Source organism: Gigantopelta aegis, chromosome 4 (assembly GCF_016097555.1).
Source record: "Gigantopelta aegis isolate Gae_Host chromosome 4, Gae_host_genome, whole genome shotgun sequence".
In the NCBI taxonomy this organism is placed as follows: Eukaryota; Metazoa; Mollusca; class Gastropoda; order Neomphalida; family Peltospiridae; genus Gigantopelta; species Gigantopelta aegis.
In genome coordinates this window covers 44,703,201-44,721,836 of record NC_054702.1, presented here as the reverse complement: position 1 = coordinate 44,721,836, position 18,636 = coordinate 44,703,201, and the positions used below count along the sequence as shown (strand labels likewise).

Here is an 18,636-nt window from a genome sequence, read left to right as displayed (position 1 = left end):
ATATTTGACACATTCTAATTCATTTATTCTGAAGACAGATAATCCAACACAATTTGGTGGAGTACACTCATCTAAAGTAAATTGGAAGAGATATATTTAATGGAAGAAATGTGGTGAAATCTTTTCCTTTCCACCTTGAACTGGTATTAAAATATTTAAGAGATACTGAATTTTATTCTAACTTTTTATTTTAGTTACCTGTGATATTTGAACTGCTCTTCACATTGTGTTTTACTATAAATGTATTTTTATACTTGTGTCATTCATCTATAAAGTGCTTCATACATTGAATGTTGAACATTTAATGAATGTTCCTGTTGAGCAGTTCCACATAGAGCACACACCTTGATGCCATGGCTAGGGATGGGACGATTAATCGCAGTTCACAAAAATTGCGTTTTTCAGCCCATGGTTCAGTACACCATTTTCCAATTTACGAACTGTATTCATTTCGATTTTGTTTTTTAAATGATACATGTAAACGTTTCTGCAACTTTCTGGTAATTCCAATGGTAAAAATGCTATTTTTGTTTTCTAGTTTAGATATAGTTTTATATTTACAATTATTTTACAAATGACCATTAAAAATAAAGTGTCTTGTTCTTAAAATAGTTTATAAAAATGTATGTATGATAAATGGCTTACTTGTACTACATGTGAAAGGTATTCTGAATAAATCAAACCGTGGACCATATATCAAAAATCAAATAAAAAAATTATAATTTGAATCGTCCTATCCCTAGCCATGGCTAGCTGGATATTGGCCATCCAAGTGAAGAATTTTGTGTATTTGTTGATGTGAGTCCAAATAAAATTGATCCTTGAAATGGTTATTTGTCAGAAAATGTGCATCATCAGAATAATTTTTATATCGCAGGTGACTATGATCCATTCTTTGACACAGAGATTCAAATCTCGGGACCAGATTGCTTTGGCCTTTCCAATGAATATTTAATAGTAAGTTCTCAAATCATTTTACAATGATTATAATTCACAGAATTTATATTATTATATCACTTAAATCCTTTGTTGTATCATAAACTAGCCCTTGCAATTCACAGAATTTGTATTGTATTACTTAAATCCTTTGTTGTATCATAAGCTAGCCCTTGCAGTTCACTGAATTTGTATTATTATATCACTTAAGTCCTTTGTTGTATCATAAGCTAGCCCTTGCAATTCACTGAATTTGTATTATTATATCACTTAAGTCCTTTGTTGTAACATAAGAAAGCCCTTGCAGTTCACTGAATTTGTATTATTATATCACTTAAATCCTTTGATATGTATCATAAGCGAGCCCTTGCAATTCAGAAGATGTGTCGGTGACCCTTGAATCTGGTTTTGACAGTCACCAGTCACATGGTTAGTGGGTTTGTAAATTCTACTAGCCTACCAAGATAAAGCCCTAGCCCAAATTTCTGATCAGTAAAAACCTTTATATAATTTTGTCAGTTTGATCCCATGTTATTGTCTCATTTTTACTTTTGTAGGAAAAAGGAATTAACAAACTCATGATTGGTATCTCCTCTCCACCCTCAACAAAGGAATTAAATGCACAATATCAGGGTGTGTGACACATGGTAATCCATGGTGGAACAGTGATCTAATTTGCTCAAATAGCCCAATAGTCAAACCGACATCAAAAAAACATATTGGCGAGATCTAGCCCAATCTTAAAAAGCACTAGCACCAGGTGTTAGGCTAGTGGATTTGTTGAGCTCTGGCTATAGTTTATAATGTAGAGAGCTAACTGCTGTGTGTGTGTGTATCTCTGTGTTTGTGTATATTGGAAGCATGTTAATTGATGGTCTGAGATTGTTATCTTCCACTTCCCTTAAGCACTATTTAAAATAATAAGGAAGCATATCACAAGCTACAGATATTTTTTTCTATTTTCAGTCACCAGACAAAAATACATCCAATACCTGTACTGTTCCAGATTTTTCAAACTTGGTTATGAGTCCTGGTTTCGTATCTACAAAGAAAAATCTGTCACTAGGACTTGATATTAAGAAGGTAAGGAATTGTTCATTAAAGAGTATTTATACCCATACATGTAGGCTTCCAGATGAAACACATTAATATATCAGCATAACAACCAGTATAATAAAAGGTATTATCTAACATTGACTGCACTTTCTTAGATTGAGAAGGATAAACTTGTTCTTTTTTGTCTCATAACTGTTGTCTTATGATCCATATAGTGCTCTACGGGGACAAGAACTGTCAAAGGCCATAATACAAAATAAAAGAATGCTGCTTAACAGGGCTCACCCTGGATAAAAAATACCTGTAGCCAAAATATTAGCCAATTGGAATTTTTATTAGCCATATTGAAAATGCTTTAGTCAAAATTGTTTTACGCAGTACTGTAGAGTATTTATATATGAATATGAAAATGCATCTTTTTCAGCTAATTGTATACAAACTGGAATAAATCTGAATAACAAAACCTCAATGGGGCTAGGGGCAGTTAATGTATTACTTTGATTTTTCGAATTATTTCTGGAATATATCGAAAGGTTGTTACCCATTGTCATCAAACATAATGCACCATAATTACCATGATTATTAAAAAAAAAAAAGTTTTTTGTTTGGTTCAGGGCATGCATGGAACCGAAAAAAAAAAATGTCCCATGTTATTAGTCTGTAATATTCCTCAATCCCATAAGGGATGTTTCTATGAGTATAAGAAATATGTGCATATGTATATTGGAAATGGAATGTATGGCAACTGGATAGGCTGATTTATGTGACATTTTATGATGGCTGAATAAATTGTAACAATGTTGTTCATGCACTGGTTATGAAATTTTATTTAGCATAAGAAATTTGTATAAGATTATATAGGATTTTTCAGTGGTGTTGGGGTGGGGATGGGGTTATGCTTTATCTTCAGAGTTGGAAGCCAGTACCCCGTACACACACACACACTTCTAAGGTCTATGGCATTAAATTAACAAACATACAGAAATATGGGGGTGGGTGGATGTTTATGGAGGGTGTTGTTTTTACTTTCTTCCTTTTTTCCCAAATAAAAGATTGAGAACTTTTTAAAAAATATAGAGCTCATTATTTCTTTAAATAGCAATCTTTATGTTAGTTTGAATTGCTTCTTCTTTTTTTAAAACTTTTTTGTTAAGTAATCCATTAATTCCCCACCCCAAACAACTTCATAATATGTGCCATGTTGTTGCTGTTGATTTCAGCGTCGTGTTAAATGCTTGTTGTGATTTCTGCTTGCAAAATACCTCGGCTAAGAATGCTGACTTCACAATATACTCCCTATATTAAAAAAAAAATTAAAATTAAAATTTACGGTCTTTTTAAAATCCAGCTAACTTATTAAATGTCACCTCACAGTCTTACAAATTTATATCTAAAATTATCTAACAAATATGATTATTGTAAACTAATTTTATTCAGTGTACATTTAACTGCAATTTGTATAAATGCATGTTCATTACCCGCGATCGCAATCTGAATGTGTGCTCTCTACCATGGCTATGAAATTAACAAAGACAAAGGAAATAAACAAAAACTGCAGTTAGGTATTCATTGATGCAAACAACTATTGTTTTTCAACAAATTTACATCAAGATTTACTTCTGTGTAATCGTATTGTTTAATGTCCGCAACGATGTCTCTTGACACGTGTGTGTCAGCTGACTGGAACGTGACGTATATTCGTGCAGAGCTGTCCTCAGTTCTTCCTAACGTTTGCGAACTATTTGATTGGTGTTCGTCGTGTCCATTTGGTTTAACGTGAAGCGAACAAACCAGTCTAGCGAACGTTTTGTTTTTGCTCGGTCTGGCTGATGTTTTTCGGCCCTGAACTGGCATGTGTATTCAAATTGACACGCATTGTCGGTCTGTTTTTATTACTTTGGTTCAAAGACTTTACAAAGTTAAAATAACAACTTACAGATCTTCCAGACATTGCTGTTATACATGTTGAATGCATGCCGTTAAAATTAATGACCATGATTATTAAAATAAGCAAACATCATTAGGCCTACGCTGTATTCGGGATGACACGTTTCTCGTTACCGGTCGCGAGATCGCTATTACACTAATTGAATATTTGGTATTATTATTATGTTTGAGGTTTATGATCAGGGCTCAAGCTAGGTCTAAATTTTAGGGAGAAGTGACTTCTCCCTCCAGACCTTGAGAGGGAGAAGTTTTTAACCAGAGGGAGACTTGAATTTATTTATATTTTTTAGTATGTATGTATGCCCACAAATGACTGTCAGGAATTAATGTGGTTCTATCAATTTAATGTTCAAGCATACTCGTTGTGAGCACGATTTCTGACTAGAGCCAGAAACTGTACTTGGAACAAGAGGGGTGTGGGAGTGTTTAAAAAAAGAAAAAGTTTTAAAAGTTAAAAACATTTATACAGATGATTAGCTAAAAATACTTAATTGATGGTTAAATAAACTTTATTTACAAAGAAGTTAAAAGGGTTGTGTTTAGGGTTAAAAAAGGTTTATTTTTTAGGCTTCAGGCTTCAGACCATGTTTTACATCCACTAGGGTTCAGGCATGTTCCCTCTCTCTCAGTGGGTCCACAGACGGAGATCGATCCTAGACCGACCGCATCAAGCGAACGTTTTACTGCAGTCAGTATAACAGATGTTTAACTTAATGAACAACTGAGATGTTCAACTTGAATTAACAGTCAAAATCAGAGGATTTGTAAACAAAGGGGGACAACTCTTATCGCCTTATTACCATGTACATTTATGATTTGTATTAAACATCATGTAAAAAACCAAAAAACTATTGAATAATATATATATTTCTAGTGTTGTACTACATGTACAACCTGCAAAAACGCATGTCAGGTTATTGCTTTAAATATTTTCGTGATCATAATAAAGTCCTAACATGTGACTGTGCATTAGCAATAAGGCCAAGTAAAAAAAATTGTTTGGTTCCTGTTACATGCCAAAAACAAATAGGGTAGGTAGGTAGGGAAACCACCCACCCCCCCCCCCCCCCCCCCCCATTTTCGAGCTAATATTTCCTGAATAGTATAGCAGATTAATATATTAAAAGCTCTTTCTTTGTGTTACAGTGCAACTGACAATACATACTCTAATAAGAATCATTAATTATTTTCTATAAAAAAACAAACATGTCGTAACCTAGTCAAACCACAATCAGTATTAATGTAAACACCACCCAAGTCTAATACTACACGGTAAGGTTATAAACTACGATAACACTAAAATAACACTATAATTTGTTCATTGGAAAAAAGTTTTAATATCAAAGGTCTGATCCACAACATGGTTACACCCCCTCACAACTACAGCAACAACACTGATCTTCCCGGCCTATTTCATTGCCAGTATTGCAGTAACAAAATGTACATCATGAACACAACGAAGATGTCAATAAAAATTAACAAAATAAGTTAACAAAAAGATCTCCATACTAACTATCCTCATAGCAGAGATATCAAAAGAAAACAACTATTTTCAGGAAAACAGTTTCCCTTTTGGTCGTCCATAAGGACACTGCACAGTATCTTTGCACTGTTGACAAAGAGGTAAAACAGGTTTGTATTTTTGCTTTTAAAGGTCTGATCCACAACATGGTTACACCCCCTCACAACTACAGCACTGCAGACGCTATTAAATGTGAAAAGAGTTGTCATTTCTTAAGGTTTTGGGTACTACCAGTTCATTTCAAATGCCATGGATATCATCATATTTAATAATAAATACAGGGGTTATTTGTCAAACAAATGCAAAATATTGATAGAGTTGATGTCTAAATATTTAATTTAAGTAATCTTTTCAGCATAATCGGCTATTTTCATGTTTACTCTTAATATGTTTAACATTGAATCGTAACTCGGTATTTCTAGAAGTTTGATTACGTTTTAGGGAATTCCCCTACCAAAATAGACTGGAAATTTGTATCATTCTGCTTTTTAACAGTAAACTAGCGTAACATTTTGAAGATTGGATTCACAAGTTCCGAGTAGTTCCGAATGAGTACGAGAACACGTCCGAGAGCATGTGGTGTCAATGGCGTCTTCCATTTACAGAGTAGAATGTCAAAAATGTGCTCATTCAAATCAAATAATATCACACATGTATTTAAATCAATTTCAAATGAAACGACATTCAAGGAATCGGAACACCTCGTCACATTCCGCTACGCTTATATTTCGTGGAAATGTACGAGGAGTTTCTAGAAGTTTGATTACGTTTTAGGGAATTCCCCTACCAAAATAGACTGGAAATTTGTATCATTCTGCTTTTTAACAGTAAACTAGCGTAACATTTTGAAGATTGGATTCACAAGTTCCGAGTAGTTCCGAATGAGTACGAGAACACGTCCGAGAGCATGTGGTGTCAATGGCGTCTTCCATTTACAGAGTAGAATGTCAAAAATGTGCTCATTCAAATCAAATAATATCACACATGTATTTAAATCAATTTCAAATGAAACGACATTCAAGGAATCGGAACACCTCGTCACATTCCGCTACGCTTATATTTCGTGGAAATGTACAAGGAGTTCCGAATGGCTCTCGGAAGCTTTTCATTTGGAACTCTTCGGAAGTAAAATTGCGCGAAGTGTTCCTGGTCTTCTGGTAACGAGATCTTGGACTGACAGATCTCGTGGCATCTCTCTGCAGTTGTTGTTTTTAGAGTCAACGAAAATTAGGATTGATATTAATGGATTATTAAATAAAACAGGTGGAAAAAAAAAAAAAGGGTGGGGAAAAGGTTAAAAAAAGTTTAGGGTCGGCACCAAAACTTTAGGGACGGTCGGGTAACCGGAACCAAACAATTTTTTTTACTACGCCTAATGATTAGGTTTTTAAATTGTGAAAAGCTGTAATTTAGTGCATTTGTGGGTTGAACGTGCACAATAAATCTTGCAATAAACAGTAAAAATAAAAGTTACTGAATCTTAGTATTTCCATGTTAGGACTTTATATAATAAATTCAAGACTTTTAACAAATTTAACTACTGAAGTGTGTTAATTGTTATGGGAAAAAACATGGCTGGTCTCATTCACAGTTTTATATTTTCGTACAACCTTTCAAGCAAATCACTTGACATTTCATACACCCCGGCAAATTCTGTATTTTTTACGCAAATGACACAGTGTATTTGTGGTATAAATTAGCTAATGACCAATCAAAACGCATAAAATTTATCTAAAAGTTAATAAATATTAATAAGTACCCTTAAATCAGAAACATAATAGTGTTTGTTTTTAGCTACCATAAATTAATTTTTGTTCAAAATGTTTGTAAAAAGGCTTATAACAGTATTTTCCAGACAGAAGCATACACATTGTGTATATTTCAAGTTGTGTAATCCATGTGAGGCTGCTTTAGTAGCCATGCAACTATGCTGTTTACAAATATGTCAGATTTTCTTTATTTATTTATTTCACAGGAACCAAGTTTCAATGCATATAATGTTAGTTCAAGCTTTGACCCGGATGTTGCCAGCACTGTATCACCTGAAGAGTTAGTGTCCACTAACCTAGTAGCATCAGCTGCATCTTTGCCTTCCACGATGTCGGCTTTCAGGAAATATGTACCAATCAGTCCCATGAGCTTTAAAACTCTCTCGTATTTGTCTGGCCGCAATCCTTTACACAATGTCACCAACTGGCCAAATGACCTCGAGACAATCCAGAGCAGTTTCACGTTGGACAACTTACAGTTACATGAAGCTTGTGTCGATGGAATGGAAAAAGGTTTTTTATTGTATATTCGTTTCTCTTCGTTATATTTTAATTGTAGTGCAGGCCTCTGAATTTCACAGAAACAATTATTTCTGGTAACGTGTCAGTATTGGATCGAAAGTTTGTTACCCATTGTCATCAAACATTACCATGATTATAAAAAAAAACCTGTTTTTGTTTGGTTCAGGGCATGCATGGAACCGAAAAAAAGAAGAAGAAAAAAATGTCCCATGTGATTAGTCTGTAATATTCCTTGATCCCAAAAGGGACGTTTCTATGAGTATAAGAAATATGTGCATATGCATATTGGAAATGGAATGGATGGCAACTGGATACGTTGGTTTTAGTGACATTTCACGATGGCCTGAATAAATTATAAGAATGTTGTTCATGCACTTGTTATGAAATTTTATTTAGGATAAGAAATTTGTGTCAAATTTACTTAATGATCGGTTCCAGCTATGTCTTTTATTTTGTTTTTCAATTTAACAAAAATGTATTATTAAATTAAAATAGCATATTTTATAATTAGGTGGGGTGGGGACATAACCCCTTTCACTTTATGCTAATTTTGTATGTGCTGAGGCCTGCATTGACACTATATTGAAAGCAGTGATCATATTGTATTTTCAAGCAGGACCTTTGCCTAAAAATTACTTCACTTGTATAGATTTGTAACTTAATAGTTGACGGTGTATTTTAAGAAAATGATGGTGTCCCAGGATCCTGTGGTATGACCTTGACAAGGAAACAAAAGGCACAAGCTTTCAAGATTGAAAGGGGCATTCTGCCAGTCAGTGTGTATGTAGCATTTGAGTTGTCTTCTTTGTTTCTCCACAGCTTATTCATATATTTAATAATTAAAAAAAAAAATCAAATTAACGTACTTGACACATGATAAATTACTGTAAGATGCTTATTGTGTAAAATAATATTGGTTCCTGGGTTATAATAGGGTCTTTTGGGTTAAATACTAAATTAAATGTAATGTCAGCCATTTTTTATTTGTGTGTGGGATGTTCTAAATACTACCTCCGATTATTTCCTCTCCATCCTGCCCCACTTTCATATGCTATATATTGAACTACAGGTACATAAAAACTATTTTGTTTAGGTCTGACGACACTAATAGCGACGGCAAACAGACAAAAGTGGACCTGAGGAAGACGAGTTGGATGAATGGCTTCATGATGTATAGCAGACTCAACAGACGGAGATTCATTGAGTAAGATTTTTACCTGAGGCTGAAAAAAAATATATGTGTGTTTCAGGTTTCATCCTTAAAATAGTGCTGGGTAGGTAGGACCTTTTTTCTTTTTTTTCAAATCGAATCAAACCGAGAAACTAATCGGCCGAGGTCTTCCGAATCTAGTTCGCTGATTGCAAAAAAATCAGGGATCATGATTTTTAAAAAAAACATTTTTGCTTCCAAACATTTCAGTGTCGCTACATACAATTAGGGTAGGTCGGGAAACCTGAAACACACATATTTGTTTTAGGCCTTCAGACCTGCACACCACGACACACCATCAGCAATGTATAATTAACACAGTTTTACAAAACATTTAATTAACACAATATTATAACAGTAACTAACGTTTTCATTTATTTAAAGTGGCTGTTATTTCTTTGGGGTATGAACAAAAAAAACCATGCGCAGCCATTCACACAAAAACCCGCCATACTTTTTTCTGTCCATACTCCGATGAACCTAAAAGAAATAACAGACAATCCTTATAATTAAATTTGAAACATACTTATTAATAAAAGTACAAATAAGATCATATTTTGTTTTGAATTCTTTTTTTGATTTTTTTGCAGTAATGCTCCATAATACAAAATACCAATATAAAGTGATGTCATTTGATGCAACTTTCCTTGATGACAAAATTTTTATGTTTCATCGAGAAATAACCAATGGGACACCTTTAAACTAATGAATATAATAGAAATTTAATCATGCATGTGTCACACTTGTTATAAAACTTAAGTGAGTGGTTATTTTCTATAATGCCAATTGTTAAGCACAACCTTTCAGTAAATTAAGATGTCTGAATTTTAATTTCTATACATCATATAACTATTAAATTCACCAATACAAACTATGATAATACATTTATATAAGATAGATGATAGAATTTTTATTTGTACCTGGTATAAATATTCAATTGCCGTATTATAGATGGGTGACAATAAAATTAGGGTACTGTTTCATCAGTTTCCATCTCCCTTTTCCAGAGCAAACCCAGGTGTGCTAACATCTAATATTAGTAAAATGATGGGACAGGCATGGCGAAATATGTCCGACATGGAACAGATACCATACAAGTAAGTTTTTACAAGTAACTTAAGTTGTGGGTAAATAAAGATCCAGTTGAATCCTGTTGGCTCAAAACCCGTTGGTGTTCGAGAAAGTGTTCGACCCGTTGGTGTTCGAGAAAGTGTTCGACCCGTTGGTGTTCGAGAAAGTGTTTGACCCGTCGGTGTTCGAGAAAGTGTTCGACCCGTCGGTGCTCGAGAAAGTGTTCGACCTGTCGGTGTTCGAGAAAGTGTTCGACCCGTTGGTGCTCGAGAAAGTGTTCGACCCGTTGGTGTTCGAGAAAGTGTTCGACCCGTTGGTGTTCGGAAAGTGTTCGAGAAAGTGTTCGACCCGTCGGTGCTCGAGAAAGTGTTCGACCCGTTGGTGTTCGAGAAAGTGTTTGACCCATCGGGTAGTTTGACCTAACCTTTTGGTCAACCTCATGCTAGTGTAACTTGGGACTTTATTTTTGGTTCGAGAGTTGCTGTGTATTCGACCCTTCTGAGTTCGACCAGTTCTACTGTATCCAACTGAAAAATTGTTGGGACATGTATTGCTTTTGCAGTACTTTCAAAATGCTTGTTATTTTTGGTCTTGACCCAGTTTTATCCAGACTGAATTCAGATTAAGCAAATAGCACATTTACCTGTACATGTAATAACATAACCTTGAGATTGTGCTGCTTTACCTAGGTATTCTGGTTCAGTCCACATATGATTATTATGAACTGAAAGTGAAAATGACTAAAATAAATAGTAGTCAACATCCTATACACTGACAACATTGATGAATGTACACATGGGTATCACTGTGGTTTTGCTCCATACATGACAGACCTCTGAAGATTGCGAGAGCGATAAGTTTCGTTCGCACGTCGCTCGCATTAAGTGTAGTTTGTGTAACCTATTTCTCATTCGCACATTGAATTTATGACCTCATTTACATGGTCATGACGGGTTATGTAAAAACGAAATGAGTTTCTTGAATTTGTTTTTGCATAATTAACCCATAAATGGCATATTCCAATTTTCAATTCTCATCAGAGGCCTGCATGACATGAATATAATTCTGTACATTATTTTGTCAGTGTGTGATGTTAAAAGTAGTGGTGTATAAATTGTAGGGAAAAGGCAAAGCAGTTTTCCAGAGAGATGCAAAGGGACCAGGAGAACTATGACCTGGATGTGTTTGGTAGTGATGAAGAACCGCACTACACTCTGGGCGAACCCATCACTGAGGAATCATTGGACTCGCTCCTCACGGTCAAGCAAGAACAAGAATTTCTCTTCTAACTGTCAAGGCAAAATGCATTCAAGCTGTGATAGTGCTAACTTATTTGGTTACTTAACGAGTGAGCCAGTGTATGAGGTAGGGTAACAGGTGGCCATTTTCGTCTCTAGTGTTTATAGTTGGATATTGGAGTACCATATTTTGCAATGCAAATTCAATCTGTATATCACCCCAGCCCCATCCTCAGTAAGGGGTCATCCCATATGCCTGTTACAGTTTGTGTTAAAACATTTCAAAAAGTTTCTTAATTTCAGATGGTATGGCATATTTATTTACCGATTTAGGTAGGATGGTAGTTGTAAATTACATATAAATAAATATGTTAGTGTATAAATCATCTTTTAATGTATTGCATTATGATCATGTCTGAAGCATCCATTCCCTATATGTATACTGTACAGGTATGATGTACATTTAATGAACAGTATTTTGATGTACATCTAGCGATGGTGTATGAAGTACAGATCTGCCTAACCCAGATTTGTTTATTGTATTGCAATGTATGGCAATCTCACTTAACTAATGAAGTAATGTGGCAGTATTGTTTTAAGTTCATAAAAAAATAATGAGTATGGTGTACATTATTAGACGTTTGATTCAGCTTGAGTTAGAAAATGACTTATATACATAAAATAAGTCTAATAGCTGTATCTTGATGTGGTAAATGACCCTAATGACATCTTAAGTAAATCAGCTGTGGCTGTTGATACTGATCTCTTAGTGGTACAGAATGTTCTTTTTTCATAGACTTTACCAATGTTAACACTGAATTATGGGATAATGACAAAGGTCAGTAGGTCAAAACATATTCACAACATTTTCTTACCCCTTTTGAAAAATAACTCATTTCAAAGCTATTTTGATTAAAGTCATTGACCATACATCCCTAGTTACATACCTTATTTTGTTTTGCATAAAATGCATTTGAATAACTAGGATGACAAGAAACACATTAGAATTGCCAAAATTGATAATTTAATCACAAAGTTGTAAATACTGTGTAATTTAATGAAAGAGAGCTGTAACAGTGAAAACTATTGCAGACCTGTCAACCCTCCCGGATTCCGCAGGAGACTCCCACTATTTGATCAAGTCTCCCGCAGGAAAACGTTTCTCCCGGGAAATTGTTATTTTCTAAGCATAAAAAACATTCAAGCTACCATGGCTATGTATTGACTTCAGTGTTGCCATATATAAAACTATCCAATTTAGTCCTAATAACACCTCTGACTCGTAAAATGTCTTCCCACTGGATTACATAACGCAAAGTTCTATGGCTGGAAGTGCCAGAGTAGACAGCGAACGCATGCATCAATACACACAATGTCAAAATCACATGTCAAAGGAAGACGACAGAAAGACCAATTAGCTGTATAAACAATACTTGTATCAATTAGATTTGTAGGTTTGTGCAGTAAAATGTTAGTAACAAGAGTACACTTCAAGGGATTATTTTCCTACGATTAACAAATCTTGTGTTTGACATAACGTTACTCACGGAAATAGGTATAATTCCGGTATATTTCACACGATGTCAGTAATGTCAGTAATGAGCTTTTACGTATGATTAGTGGAAATACAATGTTTATTGCATGGTTATGGTGATTTTAAATAAGTACCACACCACTGTACCTTATTGTAGTAAAAACTGAATATTAATTTATAAGATTTAGGCCTATATAAATTTGTCTTGGGTCTACTTTTCACGAAACACAAATAACGATGATGCAACCTGTAAGTGTAATACCGTAAATGTACTAATTAATGTTTAAATTTGTTAGTGTTAAATTTTTTGGATAAAAGAGTTATTTTGAAAAATATGTATTAAATTATAATAATATTTAAAAATAATTAAAACAAAATTTAATATATATATATATATATATATATATATATATAATTATTTTTTTTTTTTTTTTTTTTTTTTTTTTTTTAATGCCAATAACTAAGGCTGACAAGTATACATGACATTATGTAGTGTTCATATAACTTATTGTAGTACTTTTTAAAAAGTTGTGTTAAATCATGTGCAGTTAAAAAAATCTCCTGTTTTTTGACAAAATCTCCTGCTTTTTCAACACACACCTGCTTTCTCTAGACTAAAGGTTGACAGGTCTGCTATTGTACACTGCTTATTAATTATGGTCTATGTCTTACGTATCCAGTTACCTGGTTACAGATTCAGAACTTATGATATTTTGTAGTAGTTTCTTACAATGTTTTCTGGAGTTAGTCTAGAAGCCATTGTAAAATGTGATAAGAGGAAAATTCAGTGGAAGTCAGGAAAATATCAAGGAATTTCCACAGTGTTGTCTCTAGCAACCATGTTTGTTATTAGTATTATGTAGGATCAAATGAGTTTACATGTAGTTATAATAAACAAGGGTAAGAATGGCTAAATCAGACCGTGCCATTATGTGACTGAATTTTAACAAAGTTATTTATATATGGATAAGTAGAACATTTGGGGACGAATTTATGAAACCTGTTTTTCTTAAATGCAGATATTTAAGAATTGTAAATGTATGTATTTACACATAAACAGGCTTTGTAAATTCGGCCCATTCTGTTTACTGAATACAGTATTCAATGATATATACTTTTTGATAAATGTTGTAACAATACAAAACCATTTCAAAGCAAAATCTTTGTTTTGAATAGTGAGACAAAATATGTTTTGAATTAGAATTGGGATAACATGTTTGATGATTTGTGGATGTTAGTGTTTGATTTGTGTTGAATTAATGTCCTTTAAAATATCTGTTACGGGTATGGTGTCACACACAGTACCTCTAGTCAGTGGCCCAACAAAGTATTGTAATCTGTTACGGGTATGGCGTCACACACAGTACCTCTAGTCGGTGGCCCAACAAAGTATTGTAATCCGTTACGGGTATGGCATCACACACAGTACCTCTAGTCGGTGGCCCAACAAAGTATTGTAATCTGTTACGGGTATGGTGTTACACACACTAGCTCTAGTCGGTGGCCCAACAAAGTATTGTAATCCATTACGGGTATGGTGTCACACACAGTAGCTCTAGTCGGTGGCCCAACAAAGTATTGTAATCCGTTACGGGTATGGTGTCACACACAGTAGCTCCAGTCGGTGGCCCAACAAAGTATTATAATCCGTTACGGGTATGGTGTCACACACAGTAGCTCTAGTTGGTGGCCCAAACAGTAGCTCTAGTTGGTGGCCCAACAAAGTATTGTAATCTGTTAAGGATATGGCGTCACACAGTAGCTCTAGTCGGTGGCCCAACAAAGTATTGTAATCTGTTGGGTATGGCGTCACACACAGTAGCTCTAGTCGGTGGCCCAACAAAGTATTGTAATCTGTTACTGTATGGCGTCACACACAGTAGCTCTAGTCACACACAGTAGCTCTAGTCACACACAGTAGCTCTAGTCGGTGGCCCAACAAAGTATTGTAATCTGTTACGGGTATGGTGTCACACACAGTAGCTCTAGTCGGTGGCCCAACAAAGTATTGTAATCTGTTACGGTATGGTGTCACACACAGTAGCTCTAGTCGGTGGCCCAACAAAGTATTGTAATCTGTTACGGGTATGGTGTCACACACAGTAGCTCTAGTCACACACAGTAGCTCTAGTCGGTGGCCCAACAAAGTATTGTAATCTGTTATGGGTATGGTGTCACACACAGTAGCTCTAGTCGGTGGCTCAACAAAGTATTGTAATCTGTTACAGGTATGGCATCACACACAGTAGCTCTAGTCACACACAGTAGCTCTAGCCGGTGGCCCAACAAAGTATTGTAATCTGTTACAGGTATGGCATCACACACAGTAGCTCTAGTCACACACAGTAGCTCTAGTCGGTGGCCCAACAAAGTATTGTAATCTGTTACGGTATGGCGTCACACACAGTAGCTCTAGTCAGTGACCCAACAAAGTATTGTAATCCGTTATGGGTATGGTGTCACACACACTAGCTCTAGTTGGTGGCCCAACAAAGTATTGTAATCTGTTACGGGTATGGCGTCACACACAGCTCTAGTCGGTGGCCCAACAAAGTATTGTAATCTGTTACGGGTATGGTGTCACACACAGTAGCTCTAGTCGGTGGCCCAACAAAGTATTGTAATCTGTTATGGGTATGGCGTCGCACACAGTAGCTCTAGTCAGTGACCCAACAAAGTATTGTAATCCGTTACGGGTATGGTGTCACACACACTAGCTGTAGTCGGTGGCCCAACAAAGTATTGTAATCCGTTACGGGTATGGCGTCGCACACCGTAGCTCTAGTCGGTGGCCCAACAAAGTATTGTAATCCGTTACGGGTATGGCGTCGCACACCGTAGCTCTAGTCGGTGGCCCAACAAAGTATTGTAATCCGTTACGGGTATGGCGTCGCACACCGTAGCTCTAGTCGGTGGCCCAACAAAGTATTGTAATCCGTTACGGGTATGGCGTCGCACACCGTAGCTCTAGTCGGTGGCCCAACAAAGTATTGTAATCCGTTACGGGTATGGCGTCGCACACCGTAGCTCTAGTCGGTGGCCCAACAAAGTATTGTAATCCGTTACGGGTATGGCGTCGCACACCGTAGCTCTAGTCGGTGGCCCAACAAAGTATTGTAATCCGTTACGGGTATGGCGTCGCACACCGTAGCTCAAGTCGGTGGCCCAACAAAGTATTGTAATCCGTTACGGGTATGGCGTCGCACACAATAGCTCTAGTCGGTGTCCCAACAAAGTATTGTAATCCGTTACGGGTATGGCGTCGCACACAATAGCTCTAGTCATTGTCCCAACAAAGTATTGTAATCCGTTACGGGTATGGCGTCGCACACCGTAGCTCTAGTCAGTGTCCCAACAAAGTATTGTAATCCGTTACGGGTATGGCGTCACACACCGTAGCTCTAGTCGGTGTCCCAACAAAGTATTGTAATCCGTTACGGGTATGGCGTCGCACACCGTAGCTCTAGTCGGTGGCCCAACAAAGTATTGTAATCCGTTACGGGTATGGCGTCGCACACCGTAGCTCTAGTCGGTGGCCCAACAAAGTATTGTAATCCGTTACGGGTATGGCGTCGCACACCGTAGCTTGTAATCTGTTACGGGTATGGCGTCGCACACCGTAGCTCAAGTCGGTGGCCCAACAAAGTATTGTAATCCGTTACGGGTATGGCGTCGCACACCGTAGCTCAAGTCGGTGGCCCAACAAAGTATTGTAATCCGTTACGGGTATGGCGTCGCACACAATAGCTCTAGTCGGTGTCCCAACAAAGTATTGTAATCCGTTACGGGTATGGTGTCACACACAGTAGCTCTAGTCAGTGTCCCATCAAAGTATTGTAATCCGTTACGGGTATGGTGTCGCACACAATAGCTCTAGTCAGTGTCCCAACAAAGTATTGTAATCTGTTACGGGTATGGCGTCGCACACCGTAGCTCAAGTCGGTGGCCCAACAAAATATTGTAATCCGTTACGGGTATGGTGTCGCACACAATAGCTCTAGTCAGTGTCCCAACAAAGTATTGTAATCCGTTACGGGTATGGCGTCACACACAGTAGCTCTAACCGGACATTTTTCACGGTCCTATTTTAAAAATCAGTACATAACTTAACCTCTAAAAACCAGACATTTGACTTGGTCCCGAGGGAGTCCAGTTTAGAGAGGTTTCACTGTAGTTGAATTTAATTTGTGCCAAAATGTCATGTAATCAACCAGTATACCAACATTTGATATAATTGAAATATAGCTGTATAGCCTTAAATCAGAAAAAATTAATTGGCGTACTGGTATGTTAGAGTATATATTGTTATTTCATGTCTGCCTAAATGTTAATCTATAATAATAACCAAGCTTGTGCATTTGTGTGTTTTTACACAATTATATATCAAATTCAAAATTGCCTAGGATATTGGTATAGAATTTTCTTTGTTATAGGTAAATTAAAACATGCTGGACAGTACTACAGCGATGTTTGGTATCCTAAGTGTGCAATTTTTATGTGATATATATAGTGATCTATTATTAGAGAAAAAGAAATCTTGTAATATGTGGCACTGTGCCTTCTGTCATCTCGTCATGTCATTCTGAAAACCTGGTTTCTCCGATTGTTTATTTTATGCAGCACAGTTGCCTCCTTAATCTTAAAAGAGTTGTTTGTTTATTAATTTGTTCTTGTAAACCTTTATTAAACTAGAAGTGTACTGAACTTACACAGTTAACCCAAACTGCTGTTTGTCTATTGTTTTTGTTGTTCAGAGTCGTAGTGAGTAGTGTTGTCATTTAGTTAAACATGTTATTTATGTTTCTTATCACCAGTATAGATAGAAGATGAATCAAGAAAGGTTTCTATTTTGATTGCTGTTCCATTGATTCTTATTTTCCATTTAGATGCCAGAATGGAGAAATACATTCTACATTATACATGTACTATTGATGCACCATTTAATCTGTCATAGTTGTTAGTTGTTGTTCAGTTTGCTCTGATTCTAATTAATGATATTCTGTCTCAATTTGAAGCTGATCTTCAAACTTAATCCATCTACTGATCAGTTTCAGACTTATATCACTATATTTGTAGTCCCTGATCAGTTTTCAAATCCTATGGTTATATATCTTACTGGGAAAATTGGCTATTTAAAAAAATCTAAAAAATACTCAAATTGTGTGTATCAATATCACTAAAGACTAGTAACATTTTATCTTGATATGATCGGTATACGTTTCAGTCTTCTATATGTCAAAATGTACAGGTAAGCAAATGTGATAATAAACACAATGATGTCTTTCAATGCACTTCTAATGGAGAATGACGAAAGGTTTATTTTGTGGAAACTACTGATTTTGTACCAATGAATATGTACATAAAGGATCTTCCAAAACTAATTTGTTTATAGCCTATTAATAAATTTAGCAAGGCATTAACATTCCAATTTATTATCAATGATGTCGAGTTATATAAGTGACTAAAATTTAAATATATGCAGTTGATTGGGCTTTCATCAATTTTAAGGTCAAATATATTTTATGATTTGGTCATGTTTATCTGTCTTTATCCAACCAGACAAATATGGTTAAATATTTGGGTGATTACTTTTATTACTTAAATGCTTGGGGCATTCAGAAAAGAATCTTTTGGTGTGCTGCAACTCAACCCCTGATTTTAGTAGTGAGGATAGTAAAATTGGCATTTTATTTATTCATACAAAGCAAAAGAAATTAAAGGAAACCCCAATTTTTTGTTTTGAAAAGGTAATTTCAAATTGAATATTTGAATGCATATTGTTTGTCATTATCACGTGTGTTCACCATGTGCTGCACTGCTGGCTGACCTGT

At 35.8% G+C, this 18,636-nt stretch overlaps 1 protein-coding gene across 1 annotated transcript; it reads left to right on the top strand.

Annotated features, from left to right (window-relative positions):
* Positions 1-7,454: 7,454 nt before the first annotated feature.
* Positions 7,455-12,220, top strand: LOC121369623 (transcription factor Sox-17-alpha-like). The gene is made up of 5 exons (XM_041494650.1): positions 7,455-7,743; positions 8,436-8,532; positions 8,846-8,956; positions 9,970-10,059; positions 11,154-12,220. The coding sequence occupies exons 1-5, from the start codon at positions 7,560-7,562 to the stop codon at positions 11,320-11,322; spliced, it is 651 nt and encodes a 216-aa protein (XP_041350584.1). The 5' UTR covers positions 7,455-7,559; the 3' UTR covers positions 11,323-12,220.
* The last annotated feature ends 6,416 nt before the right edge of the window (positions 12,221-18,636 follow it).